This window comes from Entamoeba invadens (assembly GCF_000330505.1).
Source record: "Entamoeba invadens IP1 unplaced genomic scaffold scaff_1105074725995, whole genome shotgun sequence".
Classification (NCBI taxonomy): Eukaryota; Evosea; order Mastigamoebida; family Endamoebidae; genus Entamoeba; species Entamoeba invadens.
Window position 1 is genome coordinate 21,974 of NW_004191664.1, and position 12,047 is coordinate 34,020.

The 12,047-nt window shown below is 32.7% G+C and overlaps 1 protein-coding gene across 1 annotated transcript; it reads left to right on the forward strand.

The window, feature by feature from the left end:
• Nucleotides 1-5,812: 5,812 nt before the first annotated feature.
• On the forward strand, nt 5,813-10,963 carry EIN_244020 (hypothetical protein; the record flags this gene model as incomplete). Its single annotated transcript, XM_004183249.1, has 1 exon — nt 5,813-10,963. The coding sequence occupies one exon, from the start codon at nt 5,813-5,815 to the stop codon at nt 10,961-10,963; it is 5,151 nt and encodes a 1,716-aa protein (XP_004183297.1).
• Nucleotides 10,964-12,047: the final 1,084 nt, after the last annotated feature.

A 12,047-nucleotide genomic window follows, 5' to 3' on the forward strand; every position in this document is an offset into this window, starting at 1 on the left:
TGTTTTAATATAGATCACAATTTAATTATTTTAAATTAACAATCATTATTATAATTATTGATTTTATTTATAAAATGTTAAAGAATATTATATAAAAGTACTATAAAAACAAGTGAGTGAAAAAAATCTGGCTCGTTTTTAATTATAATAAAATATAATATTTATTGTTATATGTTATAAACATTTAAAATACAGTCGAATTAGGTCTAATTGTGATAGTATTTTTTATGAAAGTGATATGATTTTTATAAAATGTACAACATTTTTGATAAAAATGATGAATTAATTGAGAAGTGATAGTAATTTGTTTGAAAAATTATGAGTATTTTTTATAAAAGTGATAAATAATCGTAAAAAATGATGATTTATGGTAAAAATGATGGGAAATTATATCAAAAGTGATGGATTTTTCTCAGAAATGATGCAATCTATAAGAAAGTGACCAATAATATTTTGAAAAAGTTTATGATTTTTAACACTTGTGACAGATTATTTTATAAATATATAAATGTCGTTAATTACGGAAACTTCCCGTTATTTTAAACAAAAATAAAATAAACACAAATAAACATAAAATATTACAAAAGATGTGTTTACATTGTTTTTTCTTTAAGTTATTTGAACTACAAAAACAACTTTGATTTAAATAATAATCAAATGTCTCGTTCACTCACATATCTTGATGCAAGAGATCCAATTGTTCGAAGCGATTATATAGAAAATTCTCCACAACTTCTACAAGTTGAAGTTGTGGAATCACGGCGTATTATTCCTTTTATACCACCACAATCTGAAAAAAGAAAAAGAGGATGACCAAAAAAGAATGTAACAAATATTACACAAGTCAAAAGATCATACAATAGAGTATTGCTTTCTGATAAGTTTGAATTAATTAAATTATTTCGAATATATAGAGATACTGTTGAACTGGAATTCTAAAGTACCAAAGTTGGTATTAAGGTTAACACTTAAAATAACTTGTAAATAATTCAGAAATTGGTAGCAAATTTCAAATCGGTGTATGGTCTGGGTAAAATTTGCTTTTGAAATGGTTTTGTGAATATTTAACTTACTAATGTAATAGCCTTAATGGAAAATTGTATAAATGTAGTGTGGTCTTATGTTAATGAAAGAAATTTTTTATGAATGATTGTGTTTATTTTATTTTTGTTTAAAATAACGGGAAGTTTCCGTAATTAACGACATTTATATATTTATAAAATAATCTGTCACAAGTGTTAAAAATCATAAACTTTTTCAAAATATTATTGGTCACTTTCTTATAGATTGCATCATTTCTGAGAAAAATCCATCACTTTTGATATAATTTCCCATCATTTTTACCATAAATCATCATTTTTTACGATTATTTATCACTTTTATAAAAAATACTCATAATTTTTCAAACAAATTACTATCACTTCTCAATTAATTCATCATTTTTATCAAAAATGTTGTACATTTTATAAAAATCATATCACTTTCATAAAAAATACTATCACAATTAGACCTAATTCGACTGTATTTCAAAAACAAAATAAAAAAAATAAATATACTTATAAAACTGTTGTCCAAAATTATTACAATTCACCTCGATAAAATTGATGTTTTGAATACGAAAACGGAGTTTTGTAGTTACAGAAAAGTTCTTGAACTGGTTTACAAAAGCGGAGCTTCGAGACAGTGAGTTTTTCGCAACGACATACAGCTGGTAAGATGTGACATATTTGGGGTTTGTTGAGCCACAACGTGATTCCATTGGTGTTGTTTTGTATTTGTATTACTACTACACACAAATGAATCAAACAACTGAACTAATCAAGGACGAAACAATCAAACAACGAATTAGGAAATTGGAGAATTTCTTATTGTATTGAGATTAAAAGAATATTATTAAGCAAGACTATTCGATTTAAGCAACGATGCATGGACTTCCTTAAGTGTCCCACTGCAGTACTATGAATTCACACAAATTCCAGGCCACCACAAATTGTAAGCGGCTGCTATGATGGAAGAGAAGTATTATAAAGATACTAAAAGAGCTGAATTACTGAGAAAGATAGCGAAGGACCTATCAACTTCATTTGAGAAATTGTTTTGGAATGAAGAGAAAGGGTACTTCGTCCAAGTCATTTGGCAGGACAACAAAAGCAGAAAGTGATCGTCGACACATCGACTGCAACTATCGCGTTCAATGACATTGTAACCGATCAAATAAAAATAAAAACACTTTGATAACATCAGAAAGTCCAACATAAAACTTGTATACGGCTTTTCTTGTATTCCACAAGACTCATACTTCTATTCCTCAAAGTAAAATATTGAAAAAAAAAGAAGCTGGTGAAGCAAGTTTAATATGGGAAGAAGCTGTAGACTAAATCACTGGCGCTAATTGAGTCTCAATGCCTGATGTATACAAACACGCAGGTGTGTGCATGTCACGACAGCGCTTCAGAATCAACAACTCTCCACTCTTTAATTATAAGAAGTAGTAATTTAGTAGTTATGTAATTATTGATATACTATAACATGTGTGCTGATTTAAAATAACATAATATTAAAGTATTAAATAATATAAGGTGGGAGGAGTCAACTGATACTCAATGATGATCATTGGAAAATACTTTGCGAGTGTCAAAGATTTCAAAGTTGTTATGATAATCAGTCGAAGATTCAATTTGTTGAGTAAAATGAACCACTTCAATCCACTTTAGTACATTTAACACTCAAGGAAAACAAGTTGTTACCAAACATCGAGACTTACCACCTCTACTCAAAGAGTGATTTTGACACATTATATCCAAAAAGGTCATTTTTGATTTGATGACTCACGAAGACGCATTAGTCTTTCACAGAACATGAAGTGCACAAATGTTGTGTTTGGTCGAGAAGATGTCAACTCTTTGGTGGTGAAATAACAACAAAAGAGGTGCACTCGTTGTCATCTTCATGTTTCAAATCATCAACTGAACAACTACAGTCTGGTCTCAAACGTTATCTGGTATCTTTTGGACCATAAAAATTGGAATATTTCGGGAAGCCGTGCCAAAATCTATCACAATTATTTCGAGTTTTTTCACGTTTTACCTAATGCCTGATATTTAGACAGAATTAAAGCTATTTTTGTCCACCAGATCACGTTTGAGACACGATAACGTTAAAAGACTGACTCTATAACCATTAAAATATAATATTATTAAGTTTTAAAAATAAACATATCATTTTTTAATAGTAATTATATTATTTTTTATAATAAGTTGAAATAATAAATTAACATATTATTGCTATAGTTTATTTTGTTAAAACCTAATTGTTAAAACGTTGGAACTTTTTAATTCAAAATTTTAATGATTACGCCCAAATGTTTGTTCTATTATCTATTATCGTAACATTTTGATGTATTTTATAATTCAGTTGCTATCATTGTTGTAATTAGTATTGTTAATAGACCAATTGGTAATTATCATTGTATATTTATTTGATTATTTATCTTGATACAAACACTTTGTTATTTACTGTATTACATATTCATCAGATCAAATAAATTATAATTAACAATTAGATCAATACTTGTCACTTTAATGATTCATGAACATCTTATACAGTCCCTGAATCGTTTGCTTTGTCTTTGACTATTGCATTGTCTATTTGATAAACTTTATTGTCTTTGAGTAGTCTGTCCTGTTTTTGAGTATTATCTTATGTCTTTGATCATTACATTTCTTCTCTGAGTGTATTATCAAGTCTTTGAACATCGCCTTATGTCTTTGAGCATTACACTCTTTGTGATATCATTGTATTATCGTTGTGAATTGATCGAGTCAAGTGTTATGGATATTGTATTGTGTTATAATTGAAATTGTATTGTAATTAATTATGGTTATTGTTAATAGTATGGTTAATAATATATTAATAATATATATTAATAATAAAATAAGTTATAATTTGAACTATAAGTTTATATTTAGGTTTTTTTAAATATAAATCATGTACTAAACAATTTAATTAATTATTAATACATTATTTCGATTTGTATAGTTTAAAACAATAGTATTGATATTATTTGTTATATAGTATATTTAATAATTAACAAATATTTTTGAGTTTTTGAGTTTGATTATAATTATTTAATATAGTTTTAAAATATAAATAATTAGTTAGCAACGTTAAATATAAATATGAAAATAAACCTTTATTTATTATAATTAATTGTTTTAGAGCATTTTTAATTATTAGTTATTAGCTTTTTAGCTTTATTTTAAGTTGAATAGGTTTATTTTTATACATATTATTAATAAAAATACAATTATTTAATAGATTGTTATTTCATTATTATTTGTGTTATTAAAATGTTATTTGTAACTATCGGTTTGATGTGTAAAACAGTGCTGCATTTGTCACAATTTTTGTGTTAATTTTGGCAATCACAGCAGTAATAAAATATAAACCAATATTTAAGAATTGAATTGGCTTGTTTTCCCATTACTTGGTCAAGTATTGATTCAAATAACTATCTGTTTCTAATTTTTTTCATTTACAAAAGTCGGCTTTAAGCTCGCCGCTAGATCTAAAAGAACTAAGTGTACATAAATTCAAGACCATTTTAATGACGTGGCAAATAACAAAGAAAAAACACTTTTGTCACGTGATAGACCCTGTATAAATATACAATCAAAAAATATAATTATTTTTAAAAATAAATTTAATCAAAGACAAAAACTATTTAACAAGTAATTTTGTTATATATTAATGGTTTATAAAAATTTATCATTTTTTTTTTCATTTTACCATTCAGTTTTCTTTGAAAAACTAATTAAATTTGCATTTTTAATAAAAACCAATAATTTATAACGAAATTACTTGTTGTTTAACATTTGTCTTTGATTAAATTTATTTTTGGAAATAATTATATTTTTAATAATAAAATTATAATAAAAATCTGTTTCGTTATATAGTTTTGATAATGAATAAAAAATGCCGCGGACACGAAAATATAATAATAATAATGCAAAGTGTCCATACCTTACTACAATAGGAAAACGAACCTTAGCTCAGCGAATGTACTTTAGCCCAGAGAAGTACTTATTATTTTCTTTGAAAACTCAATTTTTTACTAAAAAAACAAATATTAAATAAAAATGACTTAAATATATTTATAGTTTATTAGTTTAATATAACAATAAAAAATAATAAGTTTTCTTTGGGCTAAGGCTAATTTACTGGGCGAAATTTATTTATCCTTACTGTTATACTTACAAAAGTAAAAAACAGATACTGCATATATAATTTAAGTTTGATTTTGCATTTTCAATTGTATTAGTACATCCAATGTGATAGTTAAATATGTTCAAATATTAAAGCGAAACAATTACAACTACACTTACACAACCAATACAATAATAATTAATATTATTATAAATTATAGTTAAATACCCAAATAAAACCAATTATTAGGCTTCGCACCCAAGAATTTTATTATCAAAAATTAGTATCGAAAAACGCTAATATAACGGGTCAATTTTTTCAATATAATAATTATATTTAATATGGAATTATTTTATTATTAAAAATTGATACGACTTTTTTCCAACCACTTTATATTATAAAGTTTTTAGAGTTGAATATCATTGATATTTCCTCATTACTATATTAATTTAATATAAAACTATAAATTAATAGTTAATTGTTGAATTAACCATTTAAAGTAAATAAGCAAAGGCGCAGACTGGATGACTTAATTAACGATTTTCTTCACTTGCAAAAGACACGAAGAGCAACTCAAATCTGTCAAACTCGAAAAACCAAAGAAGAGATGCCACATCGGTTGAAGATACGAGTGAAGACCAAAGGCGTTTCGCTGACACTCGACCGAGCCAAATTGGACGTCTCATCAGTGTTCTACTCTTACACATCAGAAAAAAAGGAAAGTCGATTTTCTTTGTCGTCACTGAAACTCACGGACTTGGACAACTTGTCCGAGTGCGCAACTTCGGGGAACAACGAAAGGTGTGTTGACGTCGTCTATCACCACACCGAGAACTCACAATGCGAAGTCGTCTTCTATTCTTTGACACTCCAGTTGGTCCCCCAATTTCTGAAACGCGTGATCAAGTCGGTCCGCCCGGTTACTGAAAGATACTCAAAAGCTGACGGAGAGAATTTTGATAATATTACTCAGAAAAATGAAGTACAAGATGCGAAGATAAATCAGTCTCAAAACACCACTAAAATTGTGACACGAAAGAACTTCCATTTCACGTTTGATACCACTCAGATCATCTTTAAGAACTATTGCGGTAATAAATTGGTCCTCAGCACCAGTTTTGAAGGAAACGTTTACATTCAAAATGGTCTCCCGGACTCTGCGGGGGTTTTAGTAAAAACGACGAAACTTTCCAGTTCGATGCAAGGGCGGGACAACAGTTCCGATATAGCATTAGTCGACCTCTTGAGTATCTCCGTCAAATTTCAAGAGCCGCCGGTCGCCAATTTTGCGCTTTCTGATTTCCAAAGCCGCGTCTCAAATCGGGACTTAGAGAACACCACCAAATTACTGAACGAGTTGAACGACGCACTGAAACAAATTGCGTCGTCTCAGAACACTGCGGAAGTCAAAGTCGAACAGCACAAGGCGACGCGGGGACTCAAATTTGCACAGAAAAATGTGAGAGAAAAAGCAGCAAAAAGAAAACCATTTTTGTTTAAGAACATGCGAGTTGCGCTGTCGATGAGGAGCATCAAATTGGACTTCTTTTCAGAGGTCGTTTCTACGGAAGGAAAGACGGTGGAGAAACTGCCTGGACTTATCTTCACATGCGACGCGATTTCGGGGGAGGTCGAAGAGAGAAAAGTGTCGGTGAAGGTCAGCAAAGGAAGTTTGGAGTACGTCAATCGCAGTTTGAAGAAGAACGATTGGGTCAAGGAACCATTTATAGAACCATTTGATGTAGTTGTTGACGGGGAGCTGCCAAACTGTCACATAGAAATTAGTCCACAAGAGATGCTGGTGATTAATATAACGCCAGAATTTATTTTGGTCTTGAACGAAATAGCGAAGAACTGGTCGAAAGACGTCACATCTGAATTTTACAATAACAAAGGGAAGTGTGTGATTCAGAACTCCACTGGAAGTGTTTTAAAGTTGTTTTTAGACAACAGAAGTGTTGAAGTTGTGAGTGGCGAGACGAAAGAAGTTCAATTGATTTTGGAGAGGAACTTTTCAGTGCAACTTGACGAATTTGACACGATCAGAATTGACGACTTCAACGACACAAGGAAAAGTAAGAAGGCGTTTGCCGTGACCAAAAGTGGGTCAGTTGCCGGGGCGATACTTGTGAAAACAAAATTGTCCCAGAAATATCAAAGTGTCCAATTTCTGTCGCCCGTCATTTTTATAAATACGACGTCCGTTCCGCTTGACGTGGTGTGGAGAAACAATACCATCAAAATGGTACCAAACATTCAAATGGGGATGTCGATTTCAATGGGGTTAAATCCCTTCAATTTCATCGTCCAACACAGAACTTCGGTTACTAAGAAAGCTGCATTTTCACAAGATAAGTCACTTTTTACACGGACATTTCGAGAAAGAAGCGTGAGTATTTCTCCTATAGAAATTGAGAGTTTCATGAACTTACGCTTCAAATCGAAGAGCTCAGTAAAGTTCTTTGAGTGTTTTGTGACGCCAATGGTCGTCGAATTTAACGCGCCGTTCACGTTTGTTAACACGACGCCACTCGAATTGAAAATCACTGCGTTCAGAATGGCGGAGGACAACACCCAACACCACGTCCAGTCGAGAGACCGAGCACTTTCTGGAGGAAATCTCAATATAAAAATGTCGCACAAAAGTGCACATCAGAGCAAAAGACTGTCCGCAAAAATCCAGACGACTACACATACAACTACTCCACAAGAAGTCGCTCGTCACTCTGAAAGTGCCAGAAATTTAAATCGAACGGCAATGTCCTCGAAATGTGATGTCCAAAATATGGGTCAAAAATTGGGGGAGATCTCCACACCACGACGGGCAAGTTTTCTGAAAACACCATCAAAACGATTACCCCCACCGCCGGTGAATATTTCAAAGACACAAGTCACCCGGAACCGCGCGTCGTCGTTCACAAAGACAGTGACTAAAAGTCCATCGCCGCACTTCTTACCGCAGTTCCTTGCGGACTCTTTTCTGTTTGACGAATTTGACAGAAACGTGAAAAACGGGAAGTTCCAAAACACTGAAAGTGTTGCTGTGAGTAAATATTCGAAGGGGAAGATTTGTGTAGCGCCGTCGAATGAGAAGATTTTTTATTTCGTTGAAATTGAAAAGTGCGACGACAACTTCGTATTTCCAACTAACGAGAAGAGAAGCGCAGTTCTGAAATACTCCAAGAGCGAAAATGCAAAGAATGAAATAAAGACCATCTCGTTCGGGTCACACCATTTGACACAGCGTGTCGGGGAAAGTGGGGAAATATTCATTGAGTGTCCGTTCTATGTCAAAAACCTCACCAAAACGCCAAAAGTTGTGAGAGGAATTGGGCGCATCGATGTCACCGACAAGTTCTTCCTGTACGCCCCAGACCCACAAAGTCCTCTTGCGACGAAAATTGAGTTTTTAGAAAGAAAAGTTGGACCGGGTAAATCAAAGTCGAGTATTGAGCCTACGAACATCCAACTTGGGGAGACGAAAGTTGTGCGAATAGAGGACGAGGTGCTTTCTATAACAACAACTCCTTTTATTGAAAGTCAGTACGCGACACAGTCCATCTGCGTGTCTATCAAAAATCGCTATATACTCAAAAACATGACGGAAGAGATGTTTGTTGTGGACTTCAAAGAACGATTTCAACCTCACGATGAAATGTTTGTCCAGCGCGGGTCTGTGAATATCGCACTTTTCATTGCGAGTGAAAAGGATTGCCAAAACAACACTCAAAATTCCACAAAAGTGCTTTTAGACAAAGCCGATGCCTACCAAGTCTTCTTCAAGACGAAGTCGTCTGGTAAAATCTTTTCGCTGCAGACCAGTGAAGAGCGTGGAATGTTCATCACGAGTATTTGTGGGTGTGATGTCCCGCTGTTACACATTGAGAATTTGACGAATGAAGTTGTCGAGTTAAAGCAGCGTGAGACGAAGACGACGTTCAAATCGAATCCTCAAAGTGTTATTCCATTTGCGTGGGTGTCACCATCGTTAAGTCGTGAGATCATTTTAGAAGGCGTTTCCATCAATCCATTAAAACTCGAGAACGATTACTTCTTCTTTTCAACACAACAGAATTCCACAACACCACTCAAAACTACGAGAATTCGTGTTCTTCTCGAAGCAGACAAAAACTCGACATTTCTGGTCATCGGCGCGGCGGAGAAAGTCAACGAGCAACTTCATCTTTCTCTCACGTTTGTGCTGTCGAATTTGAATATTTCAATTTTCAGAGCGAACGCCGTGGAGGAGATTTCCGTCTCGATTTTTGGGGTCAAATGCGCTGTAATGCAAATGGAGAAGCACATTGGGGTGGAGTGCCAGTTCGACTATTTTCAGGCGGATTTCAACAACTTTGAAGTGAACGCGGCGCCCGTTTTAATCTCGCCGCGGCCATTGGAATGGATCCATAATAACCGAATTCCTTTATTTCACGTTGGTGCGCTGTTAACGACGCAAAAAACAAGTACTTCTGAGAACGTCGTATTTCTCACGTGTTTGACGGTGACGTTGCAGCCGATTGAGATGCTTGTAGAGATCGACGTCCTCAGAGACTTGCTTGACACGTTTTACATGTACCCGCCCATAGAATTTATTGTGAAGAATGAGGAGAAAGAGGTGACTAAAGAGACGTGGATATTTGTGGAGAAAGTTGTGATCAATTCGATTGATGTCAACGTCACACTGAAAAACGGACTGTTTGAATATGATGAGGAGTACGACGCGGTGAAAATCGTGACAAGCGTAGTGGAGAGCGGAGTCGACCGAATTCCAATATGCATTGAAAAACACACACTTGAGAATTTGTACGTCTCGAGCAGCACGTTGTGGACGAGAATTGGGAATAAAGTATTCGGCGATTTGGACCAACTGAAGTGGACGTTTGTGACGCGTCTTGTAGGCTTCCGGTCGGTGGGGACGAATTATACAATAGAGAAACGAGAGGATTTCCATCTGAGTGATATTCCGGACTTGGACGAGAAGCAAAAGAGACTTCTTGAGATTCAATTTACTCGCGCTGAAGTTTCAAGAAGAAGTTGTTCTCAGTCCATTCCGACGCAGTTGTATGAAGCGGAGAAAAACACGTTTGAGTATGCGATATTGGACGGGACCAAGAACTTAGGAACTTCCGTCTATCGCTCGGTGAAAGGCATTTACAGCACATCAGTGGGGCTCAGTGGAATAGCTGAAAGTACCACAAAAGTGAATGCGCCATTTCTATTCATGGGAGGGTTGTTCTTGGGAGCGGCGGGAGTTTTTGTTCGGCCATTTGATGGGGTTTTTGGGCTGTTTAAAAGCTTCTCCGACGGCATTTCGGGGAAGAGCTTTGGCCAAATAGCGACGGAAAGGATTCGCCCGCCACGGTATTGTCCGGGGCAAGTCATTGAATTGAATTTGAACGCGGCGGTGGGGTGGAGTGTGTTAATGGAGTTAGAGGGAGGAGCGTTTAGAACGATGCAGTACAAGACGTGGATGAAAAAAGTCGAAGGAAAGATGTTACGAGGAATTGTATTTACAGAGGAGGTGATGATCGGGTTTGAAAAGAGGAGCGGAACACAAGCAAATTTCCTCTGGAAAATTTTGTATGACAAAATCGGGTCGATGGGAAATGATGGGAAGAACATCGTCGTCTCACTGAAGACTAATATCAAGACGGGAATGTTCTTCCATAGAAATGATCGATTTGTGTTACAAAACTGGGGCGTCGAGTCACTGCCAGTTATCAATAAAATCATTCTCGCTATAATGAATAAACAATGAGGAAATTATAATAAAATGGTGTATTTATATACTAATATATTTTAACCAATTTGAGAAGTTATTTAATAGCTGTTCGGGGACTTTATAGTCCCTTTGAAAATCGCCGACTTTTCAGTGGTCTTAAAAGTCGCTGACCTAAATATTTAGTTAAATAACTATTCAAAATACCATTTATCATGTAAAAGATATTGAAAAAATAAACCATATAAATTTAATATAATTATTATTAAAAAAAGAAATGAAAAAATACCGTCCCAATTATATCTTCTCAAATCATTTTTTAAATTATATTTATATGATTATAATATAACAAATTATAACAACTATTGTGTTTTTACACATTTTTGAGACTATAATGAATATGGTATAATTTATTAAAGTTAATAGTTATTTAGTTCTAAAAGAAGTCGGCGACTTTTCAGTAATATCAAAAGTCGCCGAACAGCCATAAACACCTTATAGTTAATTAACTATAGTTGACAACAAACTATAATTTAACTAATTCAATTATAATAAATATATTCATTTGTTAATTATAATTGAAATAATTTAATTAATTATAATATTTAAGTAACGCTTAAGTAAAAAAACTCAATATTTTTATTAATATAATTAGTTAAAATTATTGGTTAATTATATAGTTTATAGACATGTAAAAATATAATAATATCGATTATTAATAAATGATTTTAATATAGTAATAAATTGGTAGTAATAATAGTATTTTTTTTACTAAATATTAATATTTTAATAGTTAATTTCATAGTAAAAAATATAGTAATTTAATAGTAATTTAACAGTACAATATATAGTAAAATGTATAGTAAAAAGATGTTATAATTTTGTATTATAATTATAGTAAAACTAAATAGTTTTATTAATAATATAATATTAAATGATAATTATAATTTATAATTTATATTATAAAAAATAATAAAAAGTGTATTCATTTTTATATCGATAATGTTTCGTTATTCGAAAATCAACAAATTTGAAATTATGATGAAAAAACTGTTATTGTATATAGATTAAATATATTAATATTTTATTAATAATATATATTAATTATAATGTGTCAAATACA